This window comes from Typha angustifolia, chromosome 11 (assembly GCF_048772165.1).
Source record: "Typha angustifolia cultivar Huaian chromosome 11, ASM4877216v1, whole genome shotgun sequence".
In the NCBI taxonomy this organism is placed as follows: domain Eukaryota; kingdom Viridiplantae; phylum Streptophyta; class Magnoliopsida; order Poales; family Typhaceae; genus Typha; species Typha angustifolia.
The window spans coordinates 13886546-13902014 of record NC_133249.1 but is presented as its reverse complement, the minus strand read 5'-3'; the positions used below and the strand labels follow the sequence as shown (position 1 = coordinate 13902014).

Below are 15469 nucleotides of genomic sequence, written 5' to 3'. Positions count from 1 at the left end.
ACGAGGGTGTTTGTGTAAAAATGGATAATAGTTCATAGGGTTAAGATATAATTGTCTCTAATAAATATAATTTGAGAGGGCCAATATGATTTCTCGGTTATCCAATCACTAATTGCCACATCAGATGACATAATAATAGTCATCGACTGTAAATTTACACATAGAATGGGCCATTTTTGGTACATTCTTCGGCCAGAACTACTAGGCCAAGACCAGAACCCTAATTTCACCAACCAAGTCGGAACCCGGTTCTCATTTATGGCCTCAGCCGTATCAAATTTGCAATGCCCCCCACCTCCGTCTCTCCCAAATATTTAAACTCCATTTTCCCGTCCTGCGATTCGCTTCGCCTCCTCCACCAACTCCACGCTCAGCTCCTCCTCCATGGCCTCCACCTCTCCACCTTCTTCGCCTCCCGCCTCGCCCACTCTTACTTCGACTGCTGCTCCCCGTCCTACGCCCGCAAGGTGTTCGACCGAATGCCTCATAGAAACCCACACGCCTGGAACACCATGCTCTCCGGATACTATAAATCCCAGAAGCTCTCTGATGTCTTAGAACTCTATAATATCTCTCATGCTCACAACCATAGGCCTGATAGCTTCGCCTTGGCCTTTGTGCTCCGGGCTTGCACTGGGCTCTCTCTTCATGAATTGGGTTCGTCGGTCCATTCGCAAGCTGTTCGATTGGGTCTCGAATCGAATGAGTTCGTCTCCATTCCTCTTATGGATATGTATCTTGAATTGGGTTCTTTGGAGGATGTTGAAAGGGTGTTTGATCAAGTTTTTGTAGCTAATTCTGCTGCTTGGGGTCTTCTGATGAAAGGGTATTTAAGGGAGTCAAAGGATGCTAACGTTTTTGATGCGTTCATGCGGATGAAGGAGTTAAGAGTTCGCTTAGATCCATGTGCTGCGGTTTGCTTGGCTCAGGCTTGTGGGAATATTTGTGCCGCTAGGGAGGGGCAGGCAATTCATGGATTCTGCATAAAATTGAACTTCTTGGATTATAGTATATATCTACAGACTTCTCTGGTTGATATGTATGGTAAGAGCGGGTTTGTAGACTTTGCATATAGGTTGTTTTATCAAATGCCCTTCAAGGACGTTGTTTCATGGAGTTCAATGGTTTCAAGATTGGCGCAATGCGGGAGAGGTTATGAAGCGCTCCGAGTGTTCCGGGACATGTTACAAGAGTCAACGATGCCGAATGAGGTCACATTTGCGAGTGTTCTTCTTGCATGTTCTCAATTGGGAGCCTTGCTGCAAGGGAAGAGTGTCCATGGGTACATGGTCCGAAAAAATGTTGAGTTGGATGTGGTTACTAATACAGCATTGGTCGACATGTATGCGAAATGTGGGACTCCGAGTTTGGCGTATAGTGTGTTTAACTTGATGCCCAAGAAGAATGTATTTTCATGGAGTGCAATGATTGGAGGATTTGGGATGCATGGAATGTGCTCAAGAGCGCTTTTTCTCTTCGACAAAATGAAGTCAGAGAATCTTAAGCCCAATTCCGTAACATTTGTTTCAGTTCTTTCAGCATGTAGCCATTCTGGTAGGGTTAACGAAGGACGTCACTATTTCGAGAGTATGACAAAGGACTACAACATCAGACCTACAAATGAGCACTACTCATGCATGGTGGATCTCCTAGGCCGAGCTGGGCTAATTCAAGAAGCTCAATCACTGATCAAGGAAATGCAGGTGGAACCTAGTTCTAGTGTCTGGGGAGCTCTGTTGAGTGCTTGCAGACTACATAAACAGGTAGAATTAGCAGAGCAAGTGGCTAAGAAGCTCTTTGTTTTGGAGCCTGATCAGCCAGGAGCTCATGTATTGCTTTCAAATATATATGCTGCAGCTGAAATGTGGGAGATGGTTAAGAAGACAAGGGAGGTAATGAACAAAAGGCGACTGCGAAAGACATTTGGTTTCAGCACAATTGAAGTTGACAAAAGAGTTTATATTTTTAACGTGATGGACAAAAGGAAGCTAGACACCAAAATTTTAGAACTATGGTGTGTGCTAAGTAGCCGGATGAAAGAACTAGGTTATGTCCCGGACTTATCCTTTACACTCCATGATATCGACAATGAGGCCAAGGAGGAAATGCTTTGTGGCCATAGTGAGAAACTCGCAATGGCTTTCGGTCTCTTGAGAAGCAAAGAAGGTATGCCTCTAAGGATAACAAAGAACTTGAGGGTTTGCGGAGACTGCCACACTGCAAGTAAGTTTATTTCTTTGATTACCAAACGAGAATTAATAATGAGAGATTCTAGGAGATTTCATCATGTTAAAGATGGTCTCTGCTCATGTGGAGATTATTGGTGATCAATGTCCAATCCAAGATTACAGTGCTGGGAGACCAGGAAGAAGATTACATGTATATATATATATATATATATATATATATATTGGTGGTTGTATCCCAAAAAAATTTGCTAATCTGGAATGCATCTAATGTGCTAAAGATCTCGAAGCAGGACGTCAGGCAGCAAAACCCGTTTCTTACATTATACATTCACTATAAGATTGTATTTTTGGTTATTAAAGTAAGCAAGGGAAAGTCGAAAGTGACCATTTATAAACACTTTTCCATCTCATGGAAGCTTCACAAGATATCAACATCTCTTTCAGGATTCCCGCATTATGAAAGAAGAAAAGAAAAGCACAGTCAAAATTGACCATGAGGTCTATGACAGTTTGCTTGATCATCTATCAGAAAAATAATGGCACAGAGTCAGCGTACCTGTGAGTTTATTCCCAATCATCAAATGTTTAAAACCACAGAAAATGGAAAAAGGAAAGATAAAAAAGAAAAAAGAAGCCTGCCATAAACTGTACAATGGTAATAATTTCAGTATCATATAGCAAAATACACTCTCCATACCTGAAAAACACGGTGTGGAGACTAAATTATCTACCTGTACTCGAAACTCTTAAACTGATTTAAGAGTGTCCATAACTGCTATGCGATCTGCTAAATTTTAGGCTGGATTATCCTCTGGAAAGGAATGTAAAATATTGGAACATTCTGTATCATGTTGAAGTGGCAAACTTTTGAGGACATCTCTCATAGCATAATAATGGTTATCGCATTTATGATCAGATATCAAGTTACCAGAAAGTAAGATCCTCTGGAAATTTTCATCTGAACGCCTCTTCCACAATGTGTAAGACTCTTTACTTTTACCATGTGTACCATCATCGATCTCCCTCTTCAGATAATAAAGAGTTCCCGGTGTGAAAAGCTCATCCGGCAGAGATCCGTCTTGTTTAGCTGGTGCTGAAGCTTTTGTCACAGACTTGGCCAAAGGAGCTGCATCCCTGCTCATTGGGGTACCTACAAGGAAGGCAGTAAGTGCATCTAATTGGCACAACCAATATGTTTTGCATGGTTAGAAGGATAAAATCTCTGAAGAAGTAAGATGATCTTCAAAAATAATAATGCGGGTGTTCCTCAAGTAAAGCATTCAAATATCTAAATTTGGCTGGCAAGCATTACCTCAGCATACTTAATTAGATCTGAAAGGAAAATTAAAGTGACAGGATGAAAAATTTTTATTTAGGCAGCAAGTCTTGGTTAAGCAGACAGCTGATAAACAGCCCACAGGATACCAACTTAAACAATGAAGCACCAGAAGTTTGCACTGAATATATAATAGAAACCATAAATTGGTAACAGAAAATGGTAGGGTCTTGAACTTGCACAATTTTTGAAATCAACTGTTTCACATCCAGGTTAATTTAACCTACACAAGATTAATTTTAAATAATAATGATGCCATAAGCACAAAAGATGGAAAGAGCAAAACATATTATGCAAGATTAGGATGAAAAGCATCACAAACAACCATTAATCATTTCTTAGATTCATTCGTAGATATCATCAACATGGATAAGTTAATATTTTGCTTCTGTGCAATTGGGTACATACAGTGTTAGAAACGTAAAATTTGTACCTCCTGCATCCAAATGATGCACATCATACAAGACTAGTATGAAAAATATAACAAGCACTAATCATTTCTTAGATTCATTGAAAGACATCATCAACAGCAATAAACACGTTCTTTTGTTCTGTGCAACTGCGAATGATGGCAAGAGCATAATAATTACTCACCAGAAGAAAATTTTCTAAGCTTAGTATAATCAGCAAGTTTGCGAGCCACGTCTTGAACTGAAGACACAACCATCTTAGCATTTGTAACTATGTCAACTATACCCTTCCAGTCTTCCCTCTCCAGAACGCTCATCCTGAAATTTTTACTAGTCAACATGGCGAAGCAAGCACTTTTATTCAATTGGAAAGCTAATTATGAATCCATATACCACAGATGGAAACATAGGGTTAATGGAAATCCAACTGAATGCTTCAGCAGTAAATGAGAGGAATGTACACGGAAGCATAAGATTAATCAATCATAAACTTGCTGAATATGATCTTAAAAAACCATATAAGATGATTTCATCAACACATTTAACATCCGTCAAGTAGAATACATTGTCTTTAGAACATGTAGATGATTTTCATGAAAGGCCTTGTTATCCATATGCTTGCATGCAGAATACCAAGTGTTTAGTATGCCATCCGTTATTTTTATTTCCATTTTCATAGTAACATTGCAAATGAATCATTGAGATCACTACAGATATGAATTCAGAGACTTGTGCGTGTTTGACTAAATAACTAGCAAGCATATTTGCTTTTGAATATAAACTTTTAGTTTATGTAAACTTGGAAGTTGGAACTTGATTCAAAGCTATTGATTGTCAGTACATCCAAAAGTTCCTAAAACCACAAGTCCATTTCAACTATTTTCATGGCGACAACCATGCTATAAATCCACCTGAAAGAAAGTGACTATTATCAATAGTTTGAAAATCAAGACATCAACATGTCATGAGAATGTCTTTAACAAATCAATGTGCATCCATACAGATTTTACTAGCTAAATAGAGGTAAAATCAGACATAGGAACCTCTACTCATGAAAATTAATACTAGCCCATGACCATGCCCAACCTCAGTTGGAGATGAACTATGGTATATGGATGCACTACTGAGTTAAATATAAAATTATATCAAAAGCTTCTTCCTCTATACAGTTACATCTCATGAATGAAGTCCAATACCTTACTACTAACAAGGTACCGCCAGTGTTGCCAGTAGAAAATTATCACAACATGACTACTTAGAAATTGAATAACGAAATGAAGACAAAAAAAAAAAAAAAAACTCCTACAAATATGAAGTTGAATCACTCATGCCAACTATTTGCTGGCTAAATGTGAACCAAAAAAAGGATCTCATACATAAAAAAAATGACTACTAATTACCAGTCAGTTTCAAGAATTTCATTTCGTAGTCTTGCCAATGAAGCAGCACTTAGCCTAGGAACAATATCATCCTGCAAAAGAGTTAAAAAAGGATTCAATTAATACTGTAACAAAAAGGAAAGAGATTCAATAGATTTGTTCCGTATCTTAACCTGCAAAACAACAGTAGAGACATAGCTGGCACAATTTTCAGCAAGTTCTTTTGATAAGCAAGGTGGAGTTCCAAATCCAACAGCAGAAACTATTTCAGGACTAAATCCCAGCTCCTCTTTTGACTTCCTCCGGAGCATAATTGCAAGTAATGCTGCTGCGGCACCACCAAGAGAATGGCCTACTAATCTCAACCTAAAGTCCTGTCAATGACTTATGTTTACCACTTTAAATAATCGAGATATTTGAATAATGGAGCAAATTCATCAAAAATACGATGCAACAAAAATGCAAGCTCATACACTTGCAGAGCAGCAGGTACTTTCTCACCTTATGTTTCTCCAGGCATTTTCTGATGGTTCCAATCTCATTGCGAAGGTACCAACGTGCAGCTTCAGCTGTACCAAAATGGCTTGAAAAGCCTTCAAATGATACTTTCTGATCACTTGAAGAAACTACATCGGTTATAAGGTCATAGACGGTATGAGTTCCACGAATCCCAAAGATTACTAATTTGTTTCGCGTATCAACGCCAATATAATATCCAGGCCTCATCACACTAGAACCTTTTACAAATTTTAGAACATTCCTTTCTCGAAGCATGCTGTGCCGTGCTAGAGCAGTTGCATTGTCTTTATAAGCTCCCTTTGCTAGTTCGACATGATAGATAAGTTCCTGGACCTAGGAAAAATAAAGTAGAGTCATGGAAGCTAGTAGAAGATCGTATTTTTAACATGTTTACAACTGAAAGTATTGAATTACTAATTGCTCTTAAATTGCACTATCAAATCCTTGAACACAAATTTCTGAACAAGTAGAAATTACTATAGCATCAGAGAGGATCTGAACACCCTTGAACTCTTCAACTTTTCCCGCTGAAGCTTGGCTGAGATAAATGAGATACAAACCAACAGTAAGATCACTAAGGCTCCAGTCCTGGATGCTGACTTTGCTCCTCTGAAGATTGTTAAGAATCTCACTAAAAGATAGAGTGGGGGGAGGTGAATTCTGCTTCTCATCGCTTCCTGTAATGAATCAGAATTTGCAAGCATCAATCCTGTGAGTATCTAATTATATTCGAAGGAATGTGGAATCATGGCAGTTGGACTATGTCAAATGATGACACAGCAGTACTATGTACTAGCCATGAAATTTACAAATAAAGTACTTTTAAGCTGCACAGAGGTTTTCTTCATACTACAAAATTATGATAGTGCCATCTTTTGTTCTTGAGGAATACTGAAAGTTAATTTCTAAATTGTCCTGATGGGAGATCATATTCCTTTGATTATGATATCGCACATGCATTATGTGTCATTCACAACAACATAGAGTTCTTGTGGAGACAAATTTACAAAAATCCAAAACATTTTGATACAAGTTTCAGAAAGAGAAGAAAGAAACCAAGTATTTACCCTCTAATTTGACATCTCCTTGCAACAAAAATATTCACAAAGTTATAATTAGAAAGAGTAGATACTGTTGAGATAACAGCAAACCTGTAGAAGATGCCCAGTTATACAATTGCAGGGCTGGCTCAAGAGCTTTAGATAGCCAGGCAAGCTCCAAGCTCCAGCTTCCATCTTTGACAAGCTCTGGATCATAACTACCAGGCTCATTTAGCTTGCTCCTGCCAGAAAGTTTCACCCTTTCCACCTTAGTCAAGTCAGTGTTCTCCACATTATCCTCTTTATCCACTTTGGGACTCTGCGAAATGCATCTATTGAGTGCACCAACTAAAAGCTGCTGATAGGAATCTTGATTCCATATAACACGCATTCTAGAATCTGCATCACGATAAGAGGTTACCAAGATAAATGAAATTATACAACATTTAAAAGAACGAGCTACGTAGATTGGGGGGAGAGGAAGAACTTATTGGGTACCAAAAAAGATTTAGCTATTTAGTACAATCATATGATCAAACATCTTGTAAGCAACAAGAATGTTACATAAATTCGTGCTCGCAAACGCCAAAAAGATAGCTTTAGTACAAGGAACACAACGCCAGGAAAAAATTATTTAAAATCAAATAAATAGCGAAGAGGAAGCGAACACTGCCCAGCATCAAAGAAACCGCCAGACCACCAAATAATAGGAAGGAAATCGTGTAACAGAGGAATAACAAATACCGAGACAAAGAAGGAGCCGCTTCGCTATCCGCGATGCCATGCCACAGAGAGAGAGAGAGAGAGAGAGAGAGAGAGAGAGAGAGAGAGACGAAGGCGAAGCGAGGCGGTGCAGGAGATTCCAGAGAGCTAATTCGCGTATAGCTATCGGACTCTATTTGCTGATAAGCTATTCGCGAATAAGTTATCTCGCAAGCTTTATCCGGTAGCATCGCCCGTCTACTCGCGTCATCGCATGTGAGGCGATAACGAACCGGCTATTTGTTACACCGATTACGAAATATTTTTATTAAAACTAGGCGTCCCAAATCTTAAATACCATTCTAAGTTCTCTCTCAAGCTTGATATCATTTTAGGTCACCCTATGTCTCCAACTCAATTGCGAGATTACTAGAGGGTGTAGAGAAACAATAAGGAGCTAATTTGCACTTTGAATCTCAATAGCCTTTCGAAATATATTTAATTTAAAAATTAAAATAGTAAATGCATGAAGTGGGTGTTTGAATGTCACAGATGACTCCCAACTAAATTGGAGATATGCTAGTTTGAATTATTTGTCTCTCCATTTGTACTCTGTCTTACTATAGTAGATCATCTACTTATATAAAGGTTATAACTCGAATCGTGTAAATAATTTTTATTTATGTTGTTTGTATTTAAATATTTTTGTAATTAAAATTATTCTTATCAAAATCTCCATCCCATGATCATCAATTTGTATTGCTCTGTTTTTATATATAAATAACCAAACATGTTTACTAAATATATGCTCTTTTTTGAACTTCAAGTGTTGTTTTGAGTTATATATATATATATATATATATAATATAAGCCTAGAATAATGTTTCAAGTTTAATAGGATGCCTACTTTGATTTAAAAAAATTAAATAAATAAAAACTGCATGCTGAAAAAATAATATGGTTCAATGGACAGGTAACCAACAAGATCCGGATAAGGATCCGAAGTCCACAAAGTTAACGAATCCGGATTCGATATCGTACTACCCGACCCAATCCACTCCGCTGGCATATCGGGTTCGGGTGTTATTTTCCTTGCGTCGGCGGCGCTCTGAGATTCGAAACGGAGCAAACCTCCTCCTCCTCTACCAGACGTCGTCAAGGGTTTATTCCTAGGGTTTTAGCCGCCTCCTAGCCATGAGAAGGGCTTCTACTTCTCTCCTCTCATACCTCCTCAAATCCAAACTTTCTTCCCGAAATCTCTCCAGTCTTCCCTTCTCCAGTCGCAGCCCTTCGCCCACTTCCAAAGCTCCCTCCTTTCCGCCCCAAAATCTATTCCCCAAATACCCATCTCGCTCTCTTCAAACTAGTTCCTATTCTGCCCCTACCCTCTCTCCCCGGCAGCGAAAGCTCAAGGAGAAGACCGACCTCGAGGAAGCCTTCGAGTCCGCGACCACCACCGACGAAATCCTCGCAGCATTCGAGGCCTTGGAGTCGTCCCTTGACGCTAACGATGCGAAGCTTGGCCTAGCTTGCCTGAAGGTTGGGCAGCATCTGGACTCGATTGGATACGAAGACCATGAGAAAGTCCTCAGTTTTGGACTCAGAGCTCTAAAGATACTAGATTGTGATGGTGGTAGCTCCATTTCAGTCGCCATGACGCTTCACTTGGTGGGCTCGACCAGTTACGAGCTTAAACGGTTCAATGACAGCTTGGGTTTCTTGAACAGGGCTAACAGGATTCTTGCTACCTTGGAAAGTGAGAGTTCATGCGATTTTGATGTCAGGCCGGTGAACCATGCGGTGCAGCTCCAGCTTGCCAACACGAAAACTGCGATGGGTAGGAGAGAGGAGGCTTTGGTCAATCTTAGAAGGTGTCTAGAGCTGAAAGAGGCGATCTTAGAGCCTGATAGTCGTGAATTGGGTGTCGGGTGTCGAGATTTGGCAGAGGCATATGCCGCGGTTTTGAACTTTAAGGAGGCTTTGCCACTTTGTTTGAAGGCGTTGGAGATCCATCAGGAAAAATTGGGACAGAATTCGGTTGAGGTCGCACATGATCGGAGGCTTCTTGGGGTTATCTATACTGGGTTGGAGGAGCATGCTAAGGCCTTGGAGCAGAATGAGCTCTCGCAGAAAGTTTTGAAGAGTTGGGGCATGGGTTCTGATCTCTTGCATGCTGAGATTGACGCTGCAAATATACAGATTGCTTTGGGAAAGTATGAGGAGGCCATCAATACTCTCAAGGGTGTAGCTTCACAGACTGACAAGGAAAGCGAGACCCGGGCATTAGTATTTATTTCGATGGCAAAGGCCTTGTCCAATCAGGAAAAGGTTGCAGATTCGAAGAGGTGTTTGGCGATGGCATGTGGTGTCCTTGAAAAGAAAGAATCCGTCTCCCCTGCAAGGGTTGCCGAGGCATATGTTGAGATATCATCATTGTATGAGAGTATGAATGAGTTTGAGACGGCTATATCGCTGTTGAAGAAGTGCCTTGAAATGCTTGAGAAACTTCCACAAGAGCAGCACATGGAAGGGAATGTATCGGCGAAGATAGGATGGTTGCTCCTCTTGACAGGAAAGGTCTCTCAGGCCATTCCCTATCTAGAAGGTGCAGCTGAGAGAATGAAGGAGAGCTTTGGGCCAAAGCACTTTGGGGTAGGATACATATATAACAACTTGGGTGCAGCTTATATGGAGATGGACCGGCCTCAGTCAGCTGCACAGATGTTTGCACTTGCGAAAGACATTATGGATGTTTCTTTGGGGCCGCACCATGCAGATTCTATTGAAGCATCTCAGAGCCTTGCAAATGCCTATAGTGCAATAGGAAGGTATTAATTTCTATTTTCTCCATACTCAAGTTATAGTTTTGTATTTTCAAAATTTATCTGAAATGTGATGCTACATTATCTTGGTGATAGGAAATGTATATCATATTACTCCACCTAGCTATTACTGCTCTTGTAGTATGGGAAATTCATTATGATATTATATAACATGCTTTGTAACCAAGAAATATTCGTAGGATTGAACCTCCGGCCTTACCGATAAGAAATCAGTGATAGAGCATCAAACTTGACAATGCATTTTATCATAAGTGATGTGCAATGTCGAAAGCACTGGAATCACCTTAGAAAGGACACAATATATGGTTTTGTTACCGAATAAATATCTTCTAAATGCAGGAGATCAGATGTTAATTATCTCTAATTCCCTTTTATGTTAAGTTTCCATAGGCTTCTGCTCATTATATGACAGTGTTATGCTTAATTGTCAACATAAATAGGCTTCCGTGCTTTCATTTGTTCGAGTTTTTCTCTTTTCTTTTCTTGATACCAAATTTTCACCTTTGAGATTTTAATCTTTGTAACTGTATGGAATTTCTATTTGTAACTGCATTTATAAGCAGTCTGTCTGTTCATGGGAAAGTTGTATGGTGCTTAAATTTTGCTCTTTAAGTGCAGCTATGCTCTTGCTTTGGAATTCCAAAAACAAGTTGTCGATGCATGGGGAAGCCATGGTCCGAGTGCTAGAGACGAGCTAAAGGAAGCTACTCGACTGTATGAGCAGCTAAAGAAAAAGGCTCTTGCATCACTGTCCGGTGCTATCGCAGACGATAAACCGCTGCAGCCCCACGAAGGTGTCACCAGTCCGGTCAAACTTATACAACAATAATCTCTGAACAGTTGTAGATGTCAGAGGTATAAATGTAATAATGTTTTTCATGTCATTTTAAATTTATCCATATGTAGAGATAAGTATGAAGAGGTTCTATTTTTTCTATCATACTTCTCTTCTCCTCGGGGTTAAGAGAACTTATGCTGTACTATAGAGCTTAGTTTTTTGGGTGCTTTTGCTATCTCAAATCGGTAGTCTCTTAATTGGTGATTCGGTGGCCAATTTCACTCCTCTTTCTGACCCCTATCTTCCTGAATATTTACTTCTGTGAGATTTGTGTAGCTGAAACATGACATTTAAAATATTTACTTCTAAATCCATGAAATTACTGAAACTTTGGAACTTCATGGTTCAACTCAGAACCAACCAATACTTCAGTTCTTGATATTAACTTGGGTTTCCAATGTTCAGCATCATCGGTGTTTTCTTTATGTTATGTTTATAGAATTTACCACAAAATTGCCACTTGTTTTCCATTCATGTTCTTGGTTGGTAACAAGAAGTTAAAATAAAAGATGTAAAAAAGAAAGAGTTTCATTGCCTTATTATTCTAAGAAGTAGGTGACATGGAAGAAGGGTTCTATTTATCTCTAGTGCCAAAGAAATTTCTGGTAAACAAATGGCAGATAATATTGTTCGTGACTGGGAGCTTACCAAAAAGGAAAAGCAACAATCTGATAAAATTAAATCAGGAAGAAGTTCTGATTACTTACTTTGTTGAGTAAATAAACAAATTATCTTTTGCTGCTAGAGTGAGAAGCTTTCCAATTATTCTAGTATCATGTTTGCAGACTTCTCTTGTGAATTAGGTCGTGATTCAAATACTTTAGTTTATAGGTTGTTTCTTCCATATAATTTATTGGTGCTTAGATAGCATAATTCATCGGTTGTCAGCTGTCGGTTAGGTTGTTGATCTCTATACTTAGATATTCTCTCTACAATCAGTAGTGTTGTCTTTTTCCTTTATGCATCATAAGATTTTGTTTTGCAGCACACCTAATACCCTTTAGATATGTGGTCCTATTGATGAGCTAACATACTTAAATGATGTCCTTTTTGTTGAACTGTTTAGTGCTGTACCAACACCTAATGGCTATGTCTAACCTAGCTTATAAGTTGTTAGGTAAAACCAACATCTAGATTAAGTTTTGGACTATTGGATGGCTTAAGCCATAATGATATTTTCAAGTACATATTCTGCTAGATTCTTCAAATTATCAATTTCCCCCTTTTTTGCCCGTGTATGAAATGGATACTATGCAGTAGATTCTTTCCTGGTATCTTGATGATTTTTTCTTCATGTATGTTCCTCAACAAGTCTCATACTAATCTTTGCAGATTAGGTTGTGGACTTAAAATGTGGCAGGCAGCAGCAGCAAGGCAATGAAGAGGAAATTGATACCTGACATTCTTTTTCCCCATTATTGTTGTTGTTATCGTCGTCGTCTAGTGTAACATGACATTATCAGACTATAACAAACGTAGGTGCATTTGTGTTTCGGATCAATAATTACAGCACGAAAAAGAGAAGAAAAAAGGACTGAGAACCTAAAATATTTAATTTAGGATGTGTAAGTATGTAACATGGATTCCCTTTAAATGAAGGCATCCTACAGTTCTTGACAGTGCCCTGTGGAGAAGTTTCAAAATTAAAGATTTAGGAAGATTCTTTTCGCCCTAAAGGTCTTGAAGGATTTCAAGCTTGGAGAGTGACATATGTTGTTGGCCTTTTCTTTCTCGCGACATTGGAACTATGTGAAGGGCAAATTAATTGGCAAAGTACTGCTTCAGATGCCATCCCATTGGTGCCTTTCACTACAGAAACCTTGATTGCAGGTAAAACCTATGACTAGTTTCTATTTCGTTCTATTAGATAATTGATAGACGTGAGGTTTGATTTGAAGTAATGTGGAATATCAAGAAACCTATCATTTGTGTAAGAATCAGGTTAGAAGAAAATTGCAATGATTTGTTAATGCATGGTTGCAGAGAGCTTTGACCATTCCCCAAGACAGCTCTGACAACTTAGGTAATACACTAATACGTGCAGTTCTGTTAAAATTCTATTGTGGTATGGAAGTGATAGGTAGAGACTTTTCCATGTTTTGTGTTAGTACATAATTAAGCTGTATCTATGCAGTAATTTGTCCTATGTAAATTCTTCCATAATCCATCCAAAGAAAAAGAAAATCTACAATATATTACTTGTGCCTAAGTTTTTTTTTTTTTAAAAAAAAAGGCATTTTTTTAACATCAGAGTTCAATCCGGATTGGCAGAACAGCTTTCCGCGAGCTCCGGTGATGGCTGAACGAGAAGAACGATCGCCGGACTCTCCCGGAGGTATTACTACTACTACTACTACTCTCCCCAAAGCCATCCTCTTGGAAGTGTGGGTTCTGCTGCAATATCTTCTGCACAGCTATGTAGAGCTGCCTATCACTTGAGGAGTCCATAGAGAAAGACCTCCTAATGGGCTGGATTGAGAACTGCTCATCCTTGGCCCTTGTGTTGATGCACTCATCTCCCATACTGCTCATATGGTGAAGTTCCCTTCTTTTCTTGTGTTCAATTCCTTGCTCTGAGTTCTTTGCAGGAGGAGAATTACTACTGGAACTAGTAATTGGTTGGTTCTCATGACTGCTTTCATCTCTGATCTCTATCACTATATCATCATCCTGGTTAGGAGAATCTTGCTGATGGGCAGTGTCCAAGAAGTGATCAGCGCGAGTTCTGCATCCGGCTGTGATCCCTGACCTGCAAAGTGGGCAATTTGCATTGCTCTGGAGCCATGTATCAATGCAATCTATATGGAAAACATGGAGGCAATTGGGTAGTTGCCTAATCCTCTCTTCTTCTTGAAACTCATTCAGGCAAACTGCACACTCATGGAAGGACCTCTGTTTTGCACCACCACCACCACCTCCTCTGCTGTATCTAAAGGTTGGAATTGCCCGGATCGCCGACTCATTGAGACCGTTCCGCTCGACAGACCTCGAGTATGCCCTCGTCCAGGCATGGTGGCGATGGCGGGAGCCCGAGAGGCGGCTTAGAATATCCGGCCGGCGCCAAGTGAGGCAGCACCTGATCACAAAGATATAGTAGCTAAGGAGAAGGATTGAAGTGGTTAGAATACCAAGAATGGAGAGGGCTAGGATTGGGAAGTTAGCACTTGTGGAAGAGGAAGAAGGTGAAGGTGGCGATGGGAATTGGGGTATTGGTATATGTATATCTCTGTTTTGATCCATGGAAGAGAAGAAACAGAGCTGTTTCAATTGATAAAAGATGCAATTTTTATCCAAGAAGAGCTTTTAATATACTTTGTTGAGAGAAGAAGAGAAGCTAGGAATTGGAATCAAATTAAAAATGGAGAGTTATACAGAGTATAAAGCACTGGTAGTGGTGGCATAAAAATTCTCAGTGAGAAAGCTGAGGAGGATAATAAAAGACTGGGGAAGAAGAGATTGAAAGTCCACCCTCTCAATGGACTCTTCTGGGTTTAAAAAGAAACTAAAAGAGAAGAGGAAGAAGATTCGCTTTCTATCATCTCTGGACCAGACTGTGACTTAACTAGGGCTATCAAATTAATCAAATTGCTAATACTCAGGCTTAACTCAAAATTATTACAAATTAATTTCATAGTCCATAGCAGGCTAGTTTAGGATCCAAACTTGATAAGACTCGAATTTACATATATATATATAGCATCAGAATAGGCACTCTGTTTCCTTGTTAGAGAAGGAATCAAACTTTAAAAATTAAGCTAATTCTTCTTCTATCTAGACTCTTATTTGATTTGTCCATCACCTGATTAATTTTAAATGCTCTAATTAGTGTCTTTATCTTTATTGTATTAAGAGAAGTTGAGAGTAAGATGATCATTTATGAGCATTAAATGACATCATTTTGCTTGTTAGATTAAACTCTACTTGCCTGCAAAACCTAATAACTCTATGAACTTTGGCAAATTCGTCCAAAACAAATTGTGTATGTGATAAGGATTTGGTGGTTCTCCATCAAAATTAAAAAGAAAAAGGAAAGAAAAGAAAAGAGAGACAAGGATTGATGGATGTGGCTTGTTTTGGATGGACTCACTCATCTACTTGGTCCACTCGATTTAGGTAGCCAATTATGTAGCTTAATTTACTTACTTTGAAGGCAAATAGGAACATAGTAGTTTGATTAATTAGATTAATGATGAGATGGATTATAGACCACTTG

The 15469-nt window shown here is 39.1% G+C and overlaps 4 protein-coding genes across 6 annotated transcripts; 2 read left to right on the top strand and 2 right to left on the bottom strand.

Moving 5' to 3' along the window:
* The first annotated feature begins 181 nt into the window (after positions 1-181).
* Positions 182-2463, top strand: LOC140770936 (pentatricopeptide repeat-containing protein At1g06140, mitochondrial). Its single transcript, XM_073112269.1, has one exon. The coding sequence runs from the start codon at positions 285-287 to the stop codon at positions 2325-2327; it is 2043 nt and encodes a 680-aa protein (XP_072968370.1). The 5' UTR covers positions 182-284; the 3' UTR covers positions 2328-2463.
* Positions 2464-2736: 273 nt separating this feature from the next.
* Positions 2737-7854, bottom strand: LOC140770937 (uncharacterized). 2 transcript variants are annotated; one of them, XM_073112271.1, is made up of 9 exons: positions 7618-7854; positions 6985-7272; positions 6311-6510; positions 5816-6166; positions 5488-5688; positions 5336-5406; positions 4120-4253; positions 3118-3339; positions 2737-3000 (listed from the first exon to the last, which is right to left on the bottom strand). In XM_073112271.1, the coding sequence occupies exons 1-9, from the start codon at positions 7655-7657 to the stop codon at positions 2984-2986; spliced, it is 1524 nt and encodes a 507-aa protein (XP_072968372.1). In that variant the 5' UTR covers positions 7658-7854; the 3' UTR covers positions 2737-2983. The 2 variants fall into 2 exon arrangements, with proteins under 2 accessions (XP_072968372.1, XP_072968371.1); XM_073112270.1 differs by having other exon boundaries at positions 2739-3339; positions 7618-7853.
* A 753-nt stretch (positions 7855-8607) lies between these two features.
* Positions 8608-13667, top strand: LOC140770477 (protein KINESIN LIGHT CHAIN-RELATED 2). 2 transcript variants are annotated; one of them, XR_012106034.1, is made up of 5 exons: positions 8608-10403; positions 11037-11273; positions 12589-13086; positions 13198-13279; positions 13528-13667. XR_012106034.1 is itself a non-coding variant. In XM_073111688.1 (2 exons), exons 1-2 carry the CDS (start codon positions 8770-8772, stop codon positions 11245-11247), a joined length of 1845 nt encoding a protein of 614 aa, XP_072967789.1. In that variant the 5' UTR covers positions 8609-8769; the 3' UTR covers positions 11248-11489. The 2 variants fall into 2 exon arrangements, 1 of the variants encoding a protein (XP_072967789.1); XM_073111688.1 differs by lacking the exons at positions 12589-13086; positions 13198-13279; positions 13528-13667 and having other exon boundaries at positions 8609-10403; positions 11037-11489.
* On the bottom strand, positions 13504-14496 carry LOC140770634 (RING-H2 finger protein ATL1-like). Its single transcript, XM_073111887.1, has one exon. It carries the CDS (start codon positions 14494-14496, stop codon positions 13504-13506), a length of 993 nt encoding a protein of 330 aa, XP_072967988.1.
* Between the last annotated feature and the right edge of the window lie 973 nt (positions 14497-15469).

Excerpts from the sequence above, each read along its gene's own strand:
- LOC140770936 (XM_073112269.1), top strand. The coding sequence starts at position 285 with ATGCCCCCCACCTCCGTCTCTCCCAAATATTTAAACTCCATTTTCCCG.
- LOC140770937 (XM_073112270.1), bottom strand. The coding sequence starts at position 7,657 with ATGGCATCGCGGATAGCGAAGCGGCTCCTTCTTTGTCTCG. Across the intron at positions 7,273-7,617 it reads GCGGCTCCTTCTTTGTCTCG|ATTCTAGAATGCGTGTTATA; the intron begins GTATTTGTTATT and ends ATCGTGATGCAG. Across the intron at positions 5,689-5,815 it reads AATGCCTGGAGAAACATAAG|GACTTTAGGTTGAGATTAGT; the intron begins GTGAGAAAGTAC and ends AGTCATTGACAG.
- LOC140770477 (XM_073111688.1), top strand. The coding sequence starts at position 8,770 with ATGAGAAGGGCTTCTACTTCTCTCCTCTCATACCTCCTCAAATCCAAA. Across the intron at positions 10,404-11,036 it reads GCCTATAGTGCAATAGGAAG|CTATGCTCTTGCTTTGGAAT; the intron begins GTATTAATTTCT and ends CTTTAAGTGCAG.
- LOC140770634 (XM_073111887.1), bottom strand. The coding sequence starts at position 14,496 with ATGGATCAAAACAGAGATATACATATACCAATACCCCAATTCCCATCG.